Here is a 19044-nt window from a genome sequence, read left to right as displayed (position 1 = left end):
CTCTTTTACTTGAACTGAGCTAAATGAACCGGCTCATCGAAAAGAGTCCGAATGTCCATCACTAGGAGATGCAAGCAGCTGCTGCTGTACTTTTATTTTGAAACCCCGTCGGAAGTGTTTTTTTTGTTACAGGATCGCACACTGCCCAGAATGCACTTCACCGGGACCGTTTTTGGTGGTGTTGTGATGCTAGGGTATCTCAGCATCTACAATAGCGGTTCGCTGTAAACTGTTAGCGGTTCGCTCTACACTGTTATAAAACGGTGTTTGGTTGTTGTGAAGACAATTTGTCTGTGGCATTTAGCTACTTTTTCAGATTATCGCTGTTTGATTCTCAAAGATATCGTCATGGCGCAGTACAAAGGAGCAGCAAGCGAAGCTGGAAGAGCCATGCAGCTGATAAAAAAGCGTGAAAAGGAAAGAGAACAACTTTCACAGCTAAAGGAGAAAATTGCTCAGGTCAGTTAACTTGTTAGTTAGCAAGCTAAGTAATATTATTGCATATTCTATGCTTTCCAGTTACTGAAAGCCTTCAACGTTACAGCATTACCTATTTCCCCCCTCTTAACTATCTGAATGTCTCCTGCAGGACAACATGGTCAAGTCCAACATCGATAAGAAGTTCTCAGCTCATTATGATGCGGTGGAAGCAGAGCTCAAATCCAGCACTGTTGGTAAGTATTGTAGCTAGCTAGGCAAGTTATAAGAAAATAATGGTATTTTTGCATGTCAGGCACTTCTTTATTACTAGGATGAATGTTTCAATACGTAATTGTTAAGAACACAATCTTACTGCGATACTGTGTTACCTTGTCAGGTCTGGTGACACTCAATGATATGAAGGCCAGGCAGGAGGCACTTGTGAAAGAACGAGAAAAGCAACTGGCCAAGAAGGAGCAATCAAAGGAGTTGATGCTGTGAGTTACTGTATTCCCTGAGTTACTGTATTCCCTGACACTTTTGTCTGCTATGATCTCTCAATGACTCATGATTATGGACGAAGTCTTCTGGTCTTCTGTCGAAAGCTGTTGTCAGTGTCTCTCTTTCTGTCTACCTTCAGGAAGCTGTTGTCAGTGTCTCGTCTCTTTCTGTCTACCTTCAGGAAGCTGTTGTCAGTGTCTCGTCTCTCTTTCTGTCTACCTTCAGGAAGCTGTTGTCAGTGTCTCGTCTCTCTTTCTGTCTACCTTCAGGAAGCTGTTGAGTGTCTCGTCTCTCTTTCTGTCTACCTTCAGGAAGCTGTTGTCAGTGTCTCGTCTCTCTTTCTGTCTACCTTCAGGAATCTGTTGTCAGTGTCTCGTCTCTCTTTCTGTCTACCTTCAGGAAGCTGGAGAAGCAGAAGGAGAAGAAGAGAAAGGAAGAGCAGAAGAGAAAGATAGCCAGTTTATCCTTTAATCCGGAAGATGAAGAGGAGGAGGAAGAGGAGAAAGAGGAGAAAGAGGAGACCGATGAAGAGGAAGAGGAAGAGGACTGTGAGTGGTGTTAATAATAAATCAGTTGTTTATATCCACAAGACTTATGTATTGTAATGAAACAGGCAGGGAGCAGGTCTTGAACCCTCAACCTTCTAGCCCGAAGTCCAGAGCGCCATCGACTGTGCCCCAAAAGCATGCTCGCGTGGCAGAGTTGATCTCCGCGCTTATAAACCCAGGGTCGTTACACAACTCCCTCCTTTCAAAGTGAACGTCCTCGCGCTAACCTACAACTCAACGTCTTACAGGAACGCGCTCACCGGCCAAGCACACGCACGTTCGTGGATGCAAGGTCCGATCCCACTTCTGACACCAATGTAATGAAAAAGGCAGGGAGCAGGTCTCGAACCCTCAACCTTCTAGCCCGAAGTCCAGTGCGCCATCGACTGTGCCCCAAAAGCATGCTCCCGTGGCAGAGTCGATATCCGCGCTTATAAACCCAGGGTCGTTACAGTATATTATTCTTGTCTAAGAACAATCAATGAATACTGACTTTTATCTTCTAAAGATTTCCCTGCTAAGAAGAAGAAGCTAGGGAAGAACCCAGATGTGGACACCAGTTTCCTGCCTGACCGGGACCGAGAGGTGAGCCTTATGCATGCCCACTATTCATAACGAGTCACACTCATTTTCTAAAAATCTAACCTCTCACATTGAAATCTGGCCTGCGTGTAAATCAAGAGTTCTTTGACTACTGTCCAGCATGCACAGGGAATACACTATATACAGTGGGGAAAAAAAGTATTTAGTCAGCCACCAATTGTGCAAATTCTCCCACTTAAAAAGATGAGAGAGGCCTGTACTTTTCATCATAGGTACACGTCAACTATGACAGACAAAATGAGGGGAAAAAATCCAGAAAATCACATTGTAGGATTTTTAATGAATTTATTTGCAAATTATGGTGGAAAATAAGTATTTGGTCAATAACAAAAGTTTCTCAATGCTTTGTTATATACCCTTTGTTGGCAATGACACAGGTCAAACGTTTTCTGTAAGTCTTCACAAGGTTTTCACACACTGTTGCTGGTATTTTGACACCCAAACGAGGACATTGCGTTCATCCACCTCTGGCCTGCTGGCTCCCCTTCCTCTGCGGAAGCACAGCTCCCCCTCAGCCCAGTCAAAACTGTTCGCTGCTCTGGCACCCCAATGGTGGAACAAGCTCCCTCACGACGCCAGGACAGCGGAGTCACTCACCACCTTCCGGAGACAATTGAAACCCCACCTCTTTAAGGAATACCTGGGATAGGCTAAAGTATTCCTTCTAACCCCCCCCCCCCCCCCAAATTGTAAAGTGGTTATCCCACTGGCTATAGGGTGAACGCACCAATTTGTGAGTCGCTCTGGCTAAGAGCGTCTGCTAAATGACGTTAATGTGCCCTTGAGCAAGGCACTTAACCCTAATTGCTCCTGTAAGTCGCTCTGGTTAAGAGCGTCTGCTAAATGACTAAAATGTAAATGTAAATTTTGGCCCATTCCTCCATGCAGATCTCCTCTAGAGCAGTGATGTTTTGGGGCTGTCGCTGGGCAACACGGACTTTCAACTCCCTCCAAAGATTTTCTATGGGGTTGAGATCTGGAGACTGGCTAGGCCACTCCAGGACCTTGAAATGCTTCTTACGAAGCCACTCCTTCGTTGCCCGGGCGGTGTGTTTGGGATCATTGTCATGCTGAAAGACCCAGCCACGTTTCATCTTCAATGCCCTTGCTGATGGAAGGAGGTTTTCACTCAAAATCTCACGATACATGGCCCCATTCATTCTTTCCTTTACACGGATCAGTCGTCCTGGTCCCTTTGCAGAAAAACAGCCCCAAAGCATGATGTTTCCACCCCCATGCTTCACAGTAGGTATGGTGTTCTTTGGATGCAACTCAGCATTCTTTGTCCTCCAAACACGACAAGTTGAGTTTTTACCAAAAAGTAATATTTTGGTTTCATCTGACCATATGACATTCTCCCAATCCTCTTCTGGATCATCCAAATGCACTCTAGCAAACTTCAGACGGGCCTGGACATGTACTGGCTTAAGCAGGGGGACACGTCTGGCACTGCAGGATTTGAGTCCCTGGCGGCGTAGTGTGTTACTGATGGTAGGCTTTGTTACTTTGGTCCCAGCTCTCTGCAGGTCATTCACTAGGTCCCCCCGTGTGGTTCTGGGATTTTTGCTCACCGTTCTTGTGATCATTTTGACCCCACGGGGTGAGATCTTGCGTGGAGCCCCAGATCGAGGGAGATTATCAGTGGTCTTGTATGTCTTCCATTTCCTAATAATTGCTCCCACAGTTGATTTCTTCAAACCAAGCTGCTTACCTATTGCAGATTCAGTCTTCCCAGCCTGGTGCAGGTCTACAATTTTGTTTCTGGTGTCCTTTGACAGCTCTTTGGTCTTGGCCATAGTGGAGTTTGGAGTGTGACTGTTTGAGGTTGTGGACAGGTGTCTTTTATACTGATAACAAGTTCAAACAGGTGCCATTAATAGAGGTAACGAGTGGAGGACAGAGGAGCCTCTTAAAGAAGAAGTTACAGGTCTGTGAGAGCCAGGAATCTTGCTTGTTTGTAGGTGACCAAATACTTATTTTCCACCATAATTTGCAAATAAATTCATAAAAAATCCTACAATGTGATTTTCTGGATTTTTTTCCCTCAATTTGTCTGTCATAGTTGACGTGTACCTATGATGAAAATTACAGGCCTCTCTCATCTTTTTAAGTGGGAGAACTTGCACAATTGGTGGCTGACTAAATACTTTTTTCCCCCACTGTACATGTCCTATGCTGTATATACACAGAGCTCAAGCTTAAAATGTGTTATTGTGAGTTTAGGAGGAGGAGAATCGTCTTCGAGAGGAACTGCGCCAGGAGTGGGAGGGAAAGCAAGAAAAGATTAAGAGTAGGTGTGATAATAAATATCCATGACGATGACATCCACTGCCCTTCTATATTGGTCCCTATGGTACATCCACTGCCCTTCTATATTGGTCCCTATGGTACATCCACTGCCCTTCTATATTGGTCCCTATGGTACATCCACTGCCCTTCTATATTGGTCCCTATGGTACATCCACTGCCCTTATATATTGGTCCCTATGGTACATCCACTGCCCTTCTATATTGGTCCCTATGGTACATCCACTGCCCTTCTATATTGGTCCCTATGGTACATCCACTGCCCTTCTATATTGGTCCCTATGGTACATCCACTGCCCTTCTGTTGGTCCCTATGGTACATCCACTGCCCTTCTATATTGGTCCCTATGGTACATCCACTGCCCTTCTATATTGGTCCCTATGGTACATCCACTGCCCTTCTATATTGGTCCCTATGGTACATCCACTGCCCTTCTATATTGGTCCCTATGGTACATCCACTGCCCTTCTATATTGGTCCCTATGGTACATCCACTGCCCTTCTGTTGGTCCCTATGGTACATCCACTGCCCTTCTATATTGGTCCCTATGGTACATCCACTGTCCTTCTATATTGGTCCCTATGGTACATCCACTGCCCTTCTATATTGGTCCCTATGGTACATCCACTGCCCTTCTATATTGGTCCCTATGGTACATCCACTGCCCTTCTGTTGGTCCCTATGGTACATCCACTGCCCTTCTATATTGGTCCCTATGGTACATCCACTGCCCTTCTATATTGGTCCCTATGGTACATCCACTGCCCTTCTATATTGGTCCCTATGGTACATCCACTGCCCTTCTATATTGGTCCCTATGGTACATCCACTGTCCTTCTATATTGGTCCCTATGGTACATCCACTGCCCTTCTATATTGGTCCCTATGGTACATCCACTGCCCTTCTATATTGGTCCCTATGGTACATCCACTGCCCTTCTGTTGGTCCCTATGGTACATCCACTGCCCTTCTATATTGGTCCCTATGGTACATCCACTGTCCTTCTATATTGGTCCCTATGGTACATCCACTGCCCTTCTATATTGGTCCCTATGGTACATCCACTGCCCTTCTGTTGGTCCCTATGGTACATCCACTGCCCTTCTATATTGGTCCCTATGGTACATCCACTGTCCTTCTATATTGGTCCCTATGGTACATTCACTGCCCTTCTATATTGGTCCCTATGGTACATCCACTGCCCTTCTATATTGGTCCCTATGGTACATCCACTGCCCTTCTATATTGGTCCCTATGGTACATCCACTGCCCTTCTATATTGGTCCCTATGGTACATCCACTGCCCTTCTATATTGGTCCCTATGGTACATCCACTGCCCTTCTGTTGGTCCCTATGGTACATCCACTGCCCTTCTATATTGGTCCTTATGGTACATCCACTGCCCTTCTATATTGGTCCCTATGGTACATCCACTGCCCTTCTATATTGGTCCCTATGGTACATCCACTGCCCTTCTATATTGGTCCCTATGGTACATCCACTGCCCTTCTATATTGGTCCCTATGGTACATCCACTGCCCTTCTATATTGGTCCCTATGGTACATCCACTGCCCTTCTATATTGGTCCCTATGGTACATCCACTGCCCTTCTATATTGGTCCCTATGGTACATCCACTGCCCTTCTATATTGGTCCCTATGGTACATCCACTGCCCTTCTATATTGGTCTCTATGGTACATCCACTGCCCTTCTATATTGGTCCCTATGGTACATCCACTGCCCTTCTTTATTGGTCCCTATGGTACATCCACTGCCCTTCTATATTGGTCCCTATGGTACATCCACTGCCCTTCTATATTGGTCCCTATGGTACATCCACTGTCCTTCTATATTGGTCCCTATGTTACATCCACTGCCCTTCTATATTGGTCCCTATGGTACATCCACTGCCCTTCTATATTGGTCCCTATGGTACATCCACTGCCCTTCTATATTGGTCCCTATGGTACATCCACTGCCCTTCTATATTGGTCCCTATGGTACATCCACTGCCCTTCTATATTGGTCCCTATGGTACATCCACTGCCCTTCTATATTGGTCCCTATGGTACATCCACTGCCCTTCTATATTGGTCCCTATGGTACATCCACTGCCCTTCTATATTGGTCCCTATGGTACATCCACTGCCCTTTTATATTGGTCCCTATGGTACATCCACTGCCCTTCTATATTGGTCCCTATGGTACATCCACTGCCCTTCTATATTGGTCCCTATGGTACATCCACTGCCCTTCTATATTGGTCCCTATGGTACATCCACTGCCCTTCTATATTGGTCCCTATGGTACATCCACTGCCCTTCTATATTGGTCCCTATGGTACATCCACTGCCCTTCTATATTGGTCCCTATGGTACATCCACTGCCCTTCTATATTGGTCCCTATGGTACATCCACTGCCCTTCTATATTGGTCCCTATGGTACATCCACTGCCCTTCTATATTGGTCCCTATGGTACATCCACTGCCCTTCTATATTGGTCCCTATGGTACATCCACTGCCCTTCTATATTGGTCCCTATGGTATATCCACTGCCCTTCTATATTGGTCCCTATTGTACATCCACTGCCCTTCTATATTGGTCCCTATGGTACATCCACTGCCCTTCTATATTGGTCTCTATGGTACATCCACTGCCCTTCTATATTGGTCCCTATGGTACATCCACTGCCCTTCTATATTGGTCCCTATGGTACATCCACAGCCCTTCTATATTGGTCCCTATGGTACATCCACTGCCCTTCTATATTGGTCCCTATGGTACATCCACAGCCCTTCTATATTGGTCCCTATGGTACATCCACTGCCCTTCTATATTGGTCCCTATGGTACATCCACTGCCCTTCTATATTGGTCCCTATGGTACATCCACTGCCCTTCTATATTGGTCCCTATGGTACATCCACTGCCCTTCTATATTGGTCCCTATGGTACATCCACCACCCTTCTATATTGGTCCCTATGGTACATCCACTGCCCTTCTATTAGTCCCTATGGTACATCCACAGCCCTTCTATATTGGTCTCTATGGTAAAGATAAATAAATAAATAGGTCATTTAGCAGACGCTCTTATCCAGAGCGACTTACAGGAGCAATTAGGGTTAAGTGCCTTGCTCAAGTGCACATCGACAGATTTTTCACCTAGTCAGCTCGGGGATTAGAACCAGCGACCTTTCGGTTACTGGCACAACGCTCTTAACCACTAAGCTACCTGCCGCCCTAAGATGAGTTTAAATGAATAGTTCACCACCCTGCTAATTACAACCTTGTCATGATAATGACACTCATTAATCTTCTGTGCAGGTGAAGAAATTGAGATCACATTCTCCTACTGGGATGGATCGGGGCATCGTAAGACTGTCAAGGTACAGTGAGACAAAACAGGTTTCTGCCGGAAAGCAAATCCATTGTTGGAGCTATACATGAACTTTCCGTCCATGTACAGTTGATGTCGGAAATTTACATACACCTTAGCCAAATACATTTAAACTCGTGTTTCACAATTCCTGACATTTAATCCTAGTAAAAATTCCCTGTCTTAGGTCAGTTAGGATCACCAATTTATTTTAAGAATGTGAAATGTCAGAATAATAGTAGAGAGAATTATTTATTTCAGCTTTTATTTCTTTCATCACATTTCCAGTGGGGTCAGAAGATTAAATACACTCAATTAGTATTTGGTAGCATTGCCTTTAAATTGTTTAACTTGGGTCAAATGTTTCGGGTAGCCTTCCACAAGCTTTCCACAATAAGTTGGGTGAATTTTGGCCCATTCCTCCTGACAGAGCTGGTGTAACTGAATCAGGTTTGCAGGCCTCCTTGCTCGCACACGCTTTTTCAGTTCTGCCCACACATTTTCTATAGGATTGAGGTCAGGGCTTTGTGATGGCCATTTTGCCACAACTTTGGAAGTATGCTTGGGGTCATTGTCCATTTGGAAGACCCATTTGCGACCAAGCTTTAACTTCCTGACTGATGTCTTGAGATGTTGCTTCAATATATCCACATCATTTTCCTTCCTCATGATGCCATCTATTTTGTGAAGTGCACCAGTCCCTCCTGCAGCAAAGCTCCCCCACAGCATGATGCTGCCACCCCCGTGCTTCACGGTTGGGTTGGTGTTCTTCGGATTGCAAGCCACCCCCTTTATCCTCCAAACATAACGATGGTCATTATGGCCAAACAGTTCAACTTTTGTTTCATCAGACCAGAGGACATTTCTCCAAAAAGTAAGATCTTTGACCCCATGTGAAGTTGCAAACTGTAATCTGGCTTTTTTATGGCGGTTTTGGAGCAGTGGCTTCTTCCTTGCTGAGCTGCCTTTCAGGTTATGTCGATATAGGACTTGTTTTACTGTGGATATAGATACTTTTGTACCTCTTTCCTCCAGCATCTTCACAAGGTCCTTTGCTGTTGTTCTGGGATTGATTTGCACTTTTCGTACCAAAGTACGTTCATCTCTAGGAGACAGAACGCGTATCCTTCCTGAGCGGTATGACGGCTGCGTGGTCCCATGGTGTTTATACTTGCGTACTATTGTTTATACAGATGAACGTGGTATCTTCAGGCGTTAGGAAATTGCTCCCAAGGATGAACCAGACTTGTGGAGGTCTACAATTTCTTTCCTGAGGTCTTGGCTGATTTCTTTTGATTTTCCCATGATGTCAAGCAAAGAGGCACTGAGTTTGATGGTAGGCCTTCAAATACATCCACAGGTACACCTCCAATTTACTCAAATGATGTCAATTAGCCTATCAGAAGCTTCTAAAGCCATGACATCATTTTCTGGAATTTTCCAAGCTGTTTAAAGGCACAGTCAACTTAGTGTATGTAAACTTCTGACCCACTGGAATTGTGATACAGTGAATTATAAGTGAAATAATCTGTCTGTAAACAATTGTTGGAAAAATTACTTGTGTCATGCACAAAGTAGATGTCCTAACCGACTTGCCAAAACTCTAGTTTCTTAACAAGAAATGTGTGGAGTGGTTGAAAAACGAGTTTTAATGACTCCAACCTAAGTGTATGTAAACTTCCGACTTCAACTGTACCTACCTGTACACTATAGCATGTATCAGTCTACACTGTTGTTTACTACAGATGAAGAAAGGCAACACCATGCAGCAGTTCCTTCAGAAAGCACTGGAGGTCCTGAGGAAAGATTTCAGTGAGCTCAGGTAAGAGGTGATGAGTGACTGAAGCGGTGGCTTTGGTTTTATATAGGAGGTATTCACTAGAAAACAGAATGAAACTGGGAGGGACCTACCTGAATTTTTTCCAATAGAAACTCTTTTTCGTTTCAAAACGTTTTCCATTTGCAGTAAACTATTTCCTTAGTAAAATGTTTTGCAACTGTTTGCTACAGTCTTCGTCTAATGAATACACCCTAGGTTTATAGTGTCCTGCAGCGAGTGCCCACGGGCACTAACATTATAGCATTACCATTGATTTGATCCTTTTTTATAATTTATTACATTTGTAAAGCGTTTTTCATTATACAACAATATCAAAGTGCATAAAATAAAATATATATTAGAAAAATAGTTAAGTTTAAATATATATATATATATACACACACACACACACAGTACCAGTCAAAAGTTTGGACACACCTACTCATTCCAGGGTTTTTCTTTATTTTTACTATTTTCTATTTTTACTATTTTGTAATAGTGAAGACATCAAAACTATGAAATAACACATGTATCATGTAGTAAACAAAAAAGTGTTAAACAAATCAAAATATATTTTATATTTGAGATTCTTAAATTAGCCACCCTTTGCCTTGATGACAGCTTTGCACATTCTTGGCATTCTCTCAACCAGCTTCATGAGGTAGTCACCTGGAATGCATTTCAATTAACAGCTGTGCCTTCTTAAAAGTTAATTTGTGAAATGTATTTCCTTCTTAATGCGTTTGAGCCAATCAGTTGTGTTGTGACAAGATAGGGGGGGTATACAGAAGATAGCCCTATTTGGTACAAGACCATGTTCATATTATGGCAGGAACAGCTCAAATAAGCAAAGAGAAACGACAGTCCATCATTACTTTAAGACATGAAGGTCAGTCAATCCGGAAAATGTCAAGAACTTTGAAAGTTTCTTCATGTGCAGTCGCAAAAACCATCAAGCGCTATGATGAAACTGGCTCTCATGAGGTCTGCGACAGGAATGGAAGACCCAGAGTTAACTCTGCTGCAGAGGATAAGTTAATTGGAGTTACCAGACTCAGAAATTGCAGGCCAAATAAATGCTTCACAAAGTTCAAGTAACAGACACATCTCAACATCAACTGTTCAGAGGGAACCGTGTGAATCAGGCCTTCATGGTCGAATTGCCGCAAAGAAACCACTACTAAAAGACACCAATAATAAGAAGAGACCTGCTTGGGCCAAGAAACACGAGCAATGGACATTAGACCGGTGGAAATGTGTCCTTTGGTCTGGAGTCCAAATTGGAGATTTTGGGTTCCAACCGCCGCGGCTTTGTGAGACGCGGTGTGGGTGAACGGATGATCTCCACATGTGTATTTCCCACCGTAAAGCATGGAGGAGGAGGTGTTATGGTGTGGGGGTGCTTTGCTGGTGACACTGTCTGTGATTTATTTAGAATTCAAGGCACACTTAACCAGTATGGCTACCACAGCATTCTACAGCTATACGCCATCCCATCTGGTTTGGGCTTAGTGGGACTATCATTTGTTTTTCTACAGGACAATGACCCAACACACCTCCAGGCTGTGGAAGGGCTATTTTACCAAGAAGGAGAGTGATGGAGTGCTGCATCAGATGACCTGGCCTCCACAATCCCCCGACCTCAACCCAATTGAGATGGTTTGGGATGAGTCAGACCGCAGAGTGAAGGAAAAGCAGCCAACAAGTGCTCAGCATATGTGGGAACTCTTTCAAGACTGTTGGAAAAGCATTCCAGGTGAAGCTGGTTGAGAGAATGCCAAGAGTGTGCAAATTTGTCATCAAGGCAAAGGGTGGCTATTTCAAGATTCTCAAATATAAAATATATTTTGATTTGTTTAACACTTTTTTTGTTTACTACATGATTCCATATTTGTTATTTAATAGTTTTGATGTCTTCACTATTATTCTACAATGTAAAAATAAAGAAAAACCTGTGAATGAGTAGATGTGTCCAAACTTTTGACCGGTAGTACACAGTATATACAGTATATACCATGGAATTGTTGAGTACTCATTTCTGATTGGCTTTAAGGACATTCTAGAGCATGTATTATTTCCTATAATGCACAGTATAATTCAATGGCTATGAAGTTAATTCTTACATGATCTATGTTTGAGCTGCTTTTGAAAGCAAAACTTCAATTTAAAACATTATTGGCATTGTTTAATTCGATTTTCATAATAGCAAACTAGGACTGATGGTTTGGTTCATATAAATATAATGAATAGAACAGGCTTGGAAGCTTGGAAACCGGGCGATTTGACTGGTAAACTCATGGGTACACTGGTATTGTGATGCAATAATATCCATGGTATTTTGGAATGGTCTATCAACTGACATGGATTGCCATGGTAATGTAGAATGTTCATTCAACTGATGTGGCTCATGTAATGTATTTTTTGTAATGTCAGTTGAGTTGAAACAACAAATCACAGCACAGATTGAACATCATGTCTAGAGGGGATCCGTCTTTTGTAAAGTTTACGTCAAAAGTGTATCTTTTTTTTTGGGGGGGGGGGGGGGCGCATTTTAGCTAACCCTAACCCTTTTTCTAACCTTAATTAGCCTAATTCTCTAACCTGCCACGTTTATTCTCCTAACCTGTCGCGCAGGTTCTCCTAAGCCTGCTACGAAAAGTCAATTCTGTCAGAAGCTGGATCCCTTCTAGCCATGACCCAGATTGAAGAGGACACTTCCTGCTTTTACTCTAGGTTCAAAATATACAGGTTAAGAAAACAGGATTCTAATATCACATGACTCCTTGCACCACTATTTAACAAGGGACCAGCTTCCGCATTTGGAATGACTGGGAGTGAATGGTAGCAGCACAGAAAGTTAACCATCAGAGTGAAAAAGAAACACAATCATAGTGAATTTCAGCTAACTACTCAGTGAAAACATAGCATAACTGCTTTACTGTCATTCTATTCATTTAGACCAGGGGTGTCAAACTCATTTTAGCTCAGGGGCCACATGGAGGAAAATCTATTCCCAAGTGGGCCGGACCGGAAAAATCATGGTGTATATATAACTTAAAAACAACAACTTCAGATTGTTTTCTTTGTTTTAATACGATCAACATACAACATAAAGCTGGAGCCTGAGGACAGTGTGTCCAAAATAGTACAAGCCCAACATCACTATTAATCATAAAACACCTCAAGTTTATTTGAAAATTCTAAAGAAAAAGAACACACAAACACACAATACCTCAGTGATTAACAGAACTGTTTCACAGATCACAGAACTATATCAGGGTGTCATTTCTCAGGCAGAAATGTAGATTAAAATAATGAAATCCTGTTCCCCAAACAAGTGCAAGAACCACAGAGTCAAGAATAGGTTAAATATACAAATAAAATAAAATCAATTAAAAACAATAGCACATCAACATAAAAACATATAAACATAAAGCTGGAGCCTGAGGACAGTGTCCAAAAGCACAACATCACTATTAATCATAAAACACCTCAAGTTATTTGAAAGTTCTGAGGACAAAGAACACACAAACACACAATGCCTCAGTGATTCACAGAAGTATATCACAGATCACAGAACTATATCAGGGTGTCATTTCTCAGGCAGAAATGTAGATAAAAATAATGAAATCCTGTTCCCCAAACAAGTGCAAGAACCACATAGTCAAGAATAGGTTAAATATACAAATAAAATAAATTAAAAACAATAGCACATCAACATATAAACATAAATCTGAAAGCGTTGCTCAAACTCCCGTAACAGTCCCGTTATTTTATCTTTGAACCGCTTCATGTCTGCCACATGTTGGGTCGTGCACACATTTTTCAGACAGGGGAAGTGAGCTGCATCACCACCGGCAAGTTGCGTCTCCCACAATGACAGCTTCAACTTGAAAGAACGTATGCTGTCATAATACTGCGTGACAACTTTGTTGCGCCCTTGCAGCTGTTTGTTCAAGTTATTCAGGTGCTCTGTAACATCCACCATAAATGCAAGGTCCGGCATCCATTCTGCGGAATGAAATTCTAACACTGGTTTGCCCTTTTCTTCCATGAACTGTTCAATTTCTTCTCGTAAATCAAAGAAACGCCTCAGCACAGCACCTCGGCTTAACCATCTTACCTCAGTGTGGTATGGCAGGCCATAGATGTGGTCTTTCTCTCTGAGAAGGCTGTCAAACTGACGGTGATTCAGGCTTCTGGATCGGATGAAATTAACAGTTTGGATGACCACCTTCATGACGTTATCCATCTTTAATGACTTGCAACACAAAGCCTCCTGGTGCAAAATACAGTGAAAAGTCAAAAAATCACGTCCTCCATTTGCAGATTGCACTTTCTCTCTGAACTTTGTCACAACGCCTGCTTTTTTCCCGATAATAATAATAATAATAATAATATAATATGCCATTTAGCAGACGCTTTTATCCAAAGCGACTTACAGTCATGCGTGCATACATTTTTTTTTTGTTGTGTATGGGTGGTCCCGGGGATCGAACCCACTACCTTGGCGTTACAAGCGCCGTGCTCTACCAGCTGAGCTACAGAGGACCACCGATCATTGAGGGCGCACCATCTGTAGCCAGGCTGACAGCACGGGACCAGTCCACTCCGACCCTGTCCAGCGCGCCGACGAGTGCGGTAAAAATATCAGCTGCTGTCGTTGTATCTGTCATCGGCACCAACTCCACGAACTCCTCGGTGACGGTCAATGTGTCATCAACTCCGCGGATGAAAAAATGGCCAGTTGTGCAACATCTGTAATGTCCGTGCTTTCATCAATTGCAACCGAAAACGCAATAAATTACTTTACTTTTTGCTTCAACTGGCTGTCCAAATCCACTGAAAGATCGGAAATCCTGTCTGCAACTGTGTTTCTTGTCAGGCTGATATTTGCAAAAGCCTGCCGCTTTTCAGGGCACACAATCTCCGCTGCCTTCATCATGCATGTTTTTACAAATTCACCCTCACTAAATGGTTTTGAAACCACTGCGATTTCATTAGCAATGAGGTAGCTAGCCTTCACTGCAGCGTCACTGATGTCTCGGCTGTGAGTAAACACAGACTGCTGTTTCTTCAGACCCGCCAACAGTTCATTCACCTTCTCTCATCTCCGCTGTCCTTGAAAGTTGTCATATTTGTCGGCATGAAGACTCACATAGTGGCGACGAAGGTTATATTCTTTCAGCACTGCAACATGCTCTGAACACACCAAACATACAGCTTTCCCATTCAATTCCGTGATTAAATAGGATGACCATTTTTCTTGGAACACTCTGCACTCTGCGTCCACTTTTCTCTTTTTTGACAGAGACATACTGGGGCAATGAGGGTGCCAAAGCACATAATGTTAAAAGTAGAAGCCGTAATAAATATTGCGGGCAAAACAAAGTAGCTCATTGGCTGCACGTGCTTGACCTACTTGCTCTGCCCCGGTATAAACAGTTTGCGTGCTTAACACAATTGCTATTGCGCCACCCAGTGGACGCAATTGGAACAGCAGTTTATTTTGTTGAAAAATTGTAGTGCATTTTTATACTTTACAAAAAAAAAAATATTTTTATTTTTCAAAATCATCTCGTTTGCGGGCCTGATCCGGCCCGCGGGCCGTACGTTTGACACCCCTGATTTAGACGTTTAAACAATTATTTACAGACACTTTATTAGTGGATTTCCCGACTGCTGTTCACGGTTTCACTGCTAATCCTGTACAATCCAGCAACAGCGCTGGTCCCATTAATTTGTTTTCGAACTTTATAGTTTTAACCATGTTTTGAGGCTATACAGTGTTTATTACATTTACTTTGTTTACAAACAAGCTTTTGTTTTGGGTTCTGATGGGTACCACAGTTGGAACTAGTCTCATGAGGCATTTATAAGCTTTATTCTTCAAGAATCAATGGATACATATTATTAAGTTATAAGTCCAGAAATGGATGTTGCAACTGCTGATTTCCCCTTCAACCTTCCCATCTTTTACCTAGGTTTTACTCTAGGTTGAAGATGGGTATATTTTAAACCTAGCTTTTACTTCCTGGCATGAGTATACTCAAAATGGCTGCCAGTCCACCCGTTATACCATCGTTTGACTTGAATAGAGATGCTCCTTCTATTCATTCTATTTCTATGGTTCGGTTAGCTAAAGTCTGTTTGGTTACCAAGGCAACTACTGTAGCTATCTAGTCAACTTGCTAGCTACTTCAGTGGATGTTGAACACATTTCTAGAGGGAAATGTGTCAATTATAGCCGCGGTATAAGCAAGATAATCAACTCTCGGTTCTGTGTTCTCTGCGAAATAATGCAACTCTGTGGAAGGTTGGTGCTACTCGGCTAGAACAATTACATTTTACATTTTAGTCATTTAGCAGACGCTCTTATCCAGAGCGACTTACAGTTAGTGAATACATATTTTTTTCATATATTTTTTTTATACTGGCCCCCCGTGGGAAACGAACCCACAACCCTGGCGTTGCAAACGCCATGCTCTATCAACTGAGCTACATCCCTGCCGGCCATTCCCTCCCCTACCCTGGACGACGCTGGGCCAATTGTGCACCGCCCCATGAGTCTCCCGGTCGCGGCCGGCTGCGACAGAGCCTGGATTCGAACCAGGATCTCTAGTGGCACAGTTAGCACTGCGATGAGCCAGATATTTCACTGGATGTGTAAATGTGAAGCATCCGGTAGGCATTTCCACTCACTACCAAATATGGTGGTGAGAGGAAGGCCTGTGGGAGGAATTTGTCCGACATTCTGCTAATTTTCTCATCGATTAAACATTTGATGTCCATACAGTTGTTTTTGTTTCCAAAACTAGAATCTGTAACAAAGAGTGGACTGCGTTTTGTAGACTACCCTTTGCCAAAGTAAAAAAAATATATTATGTTGTTTAGAAAGAGTGCAAGGGCGAATTTAGTTATTGCACATGTGCACTTCAGAGTAGGCGCTTCCTAATGGAAATATGCAAATAAATGCTAGAACGCGCCAATAGGATTTCACTAGCTCGTGTTTGGCTCTGCCCACCTCCTTGCTTGTTCTGCCCACTATGATTAATTTGCTCCCATTGGAAAACGACAGGTTTAGTATTCCAATGTCTTGGGTTAGTTCAAAAAATAAATATTTGGCATCGTGGCACATACCTCCCACATGGTCTATTATTTTCCATAGAATGCATAGCCCCTCGTTGATTATCCCTTACATATATCTATGAAGGAAGGTTGTCAAATGTTGGTTGTTGTTCGTAGGGCTGCTGGTGTGGAACAGCTGATGTATATCAAAGAGGATTTGATCATCCCACATGTAAGTGCTACTAGACTGATTTATCCCATTATACATTTATAGCTCTTCTTGATCTTTAAATTGAACAGTTATCTCTCTGTTTTCTCGTACATCACAGTTAATTATCTCAGTTTTCTCTTACATCACAGTTAATTATCTCTGTGTTTTTTACATTTTAGTCATTTAGCAGACGCTCTTATCCAGAGCGACTTACAGTTATTGAGTGCATACATTTTCATTCTGGCTCCCCCGTGGGAAACGAACCCACAACCCTGGCGTTGCAAGCGCCATGCTCTACCAACTGAGCTACAGGGGACTACTGTTTTCTCATACATCACAGTTAATTATCTCTGTGTTTTCTCATACATCACAGTTAATTATCTCTGTGTTTTCTCATACATCACAGTTAATTATCTCTGTGTTTTCTCATACATCACAGTTAATTATCTCTGTGTTTTCTCATACATCACAGTTAATTATATCTGTTTTCTCATACATCACAGTTAATTATCTCTGTGTTTTCTCATACATCACAGTTAATTATCTCTGTGTTTTCTCTTTTAGCATCATAGTTAATTATATCTGTTTTCTCTTCTAGAATCAGTTAATTATCTCTGTTTTCTCTTCTAGAATCACAGTTAGTTATCTATGTTTTCTCTTCTAGAATCACAGTTAGTTATCTATGTTTTCTCTTCTAGAATCACAGTTAGTTATCTCTGTTTTCTCTTCTAGCATCACAGTTTCTATGACTTCATTGTGACGAAAGCTCGAGGCAAATCTGGTGAGTGGAAACCTCAAAGTTCTTCTAAAATGTACAGCATATTGAAATATGTATGGAAGTTCACTGATGGCATGTATTTAACTTTATTCTACCACAGGCCCACTCTTCAGCTTTGACGTCCACGATGACATTCGGCTGGTGAACGACGCCACGGTTGAAAAAGACGAGGTTAGGAGATCCGTATTGTTTAATCACAATTAATATACTGTTCAATTTCCAAGTGTGTTTTGATACTTTTTAGAATCAAAAGGTAATTTGTCAGTGCAGCTTTAACACCGGTGAGCCTCCTTGGTGTGTCGTAGTCTCACGCAGGTAAAGTGGTGCTGAGGTGCTGGTATGAAAAGAACAAGCACATCTTCCCCGCCAGCCGCTGGGAGCCCTACGACCCGGAGAAGAAATGGGACAAATATACTGTGAGTAGTATGTCTAACTTTAACACACTGCCAATATCTACATTGGAATATTGTAATTGCTTCCTTAGTTTTATCAAACTATGTGATTTTGTATTGTGGGTTTTTATTTCGAGTGTGACGTCATGTCGTCCTCCACAGCACTTCCTCCTGTGGCCAATCACACGTCCAAATAAATCATCAAAGGAATGTAGCGTCAATGGCTAGATAGATTGTTATCGTGCCTAGTGGCTCATGATTTATAGCCTTTTCAAACTGCAACAACGGGATGGTTTCATAAGTAGGCAACACATGACACTGTATGAGTGTCTGTGTTTAAAGCGTTGCATGCATGGTCCTGTTCACTTTCAGTTGTAGGTTCATTAAACATGTCAGAAATGGCTATCTGAGGCAACTCGAAAATAGACCTATTAATAATTGAATAATTATAGTGAAAATGTTATTATTCGGTAAAGCATGGATATGAAGTTGGGAGGTTGATCGTAAAATGTGCAGATGTTGCAACATAAATGAAATATTCTTCTTAATTTCTTGTTTTTCAGATCCGGTGAAAATATTGTCTTCAAGATCATTCTGGACACAAATTTTATTTCTGTGTTTTACTATGAATGTATTGTCAGAAGCATTCTCCTTTCAGATGTAATAAATTGTATTCACTTTAAAACATTATGTTACTCTTCATTGTTACTCCTCAACTTTTTATGTCAATCCCCCAAAGTGTTGTTTTATGAAACCATAGTGATCTCTTTAGCAATAAGATAACAGTTCTGTTTAATAAATATTCCAACTTTAATTTCTATGAAAATATGTGATCCTATTTTTGAAATACAAATAAACCTACACTTGGATGCTGTCCACTGTGTTGATTTAAATTAGATTAGATCAACATGATTAATTCATATTATTATTTTAATTTGGCCTTGTTCATGAATGAGTGTGGTTTGGTTGGCTCCATTATATAATCGTAAGACTCGGCTCTTGGAGATAATTAA

General features: G+C 42.1%; 1 protein-coding gene across 1 annotated transcript; it reads left to right on the top strand.

The window, feature by feature from the left end:
* Positions 1–143: 143 nt before the first annotated feature.
* LOC311123817 (protein FAM50A-like) lies at positions 144–18900 on the top strand. The gene is made up of 13 exons (XM_084198044.1): positions 144–459; positions 590–674; positions 818–917; positions 1321–1469; positions 1978–2054; positions 4296–4362; positions 7712–7773; positions 9509–9585; positions 16828–16882; positions 17594–17642; positions 17740–17810; positions 17945–18055; positions 18595–18900. Exons 1-13 carry the CDS (start codon positions 349–351, stop codon positions 18601–18603), a joined length of 1023 nt encoding a protein of 340 aa, XP_084054170.1. The 5' UTR covers positions 144–348; the 3' UTR covers positions 18604–18900.
* The last annotated feature ends 144 nt before the right edge of the window (positions 18901–19044 follow it).

This window comes from Coregonus lavaretus, assembly GCF_964263955.1.
Source record: "Coregonus lavaretus genome assembly, contig: HAP1_SCAFFOLD_540, whole genome shotgun sequence".
Taxonomy (NCBI): domain Eukaryota; kingdom Metazoa; phylum Chordata; class Actinopteri; order Salmoniformes; family Salmonidae; genus Coregonus; species Coregonus lavaretus.
The sequence above is the reverse complement of the archived record's forward strand: the minus strand, read 5'-3'. Positions and strand labels throughout refer to the sequence as shown.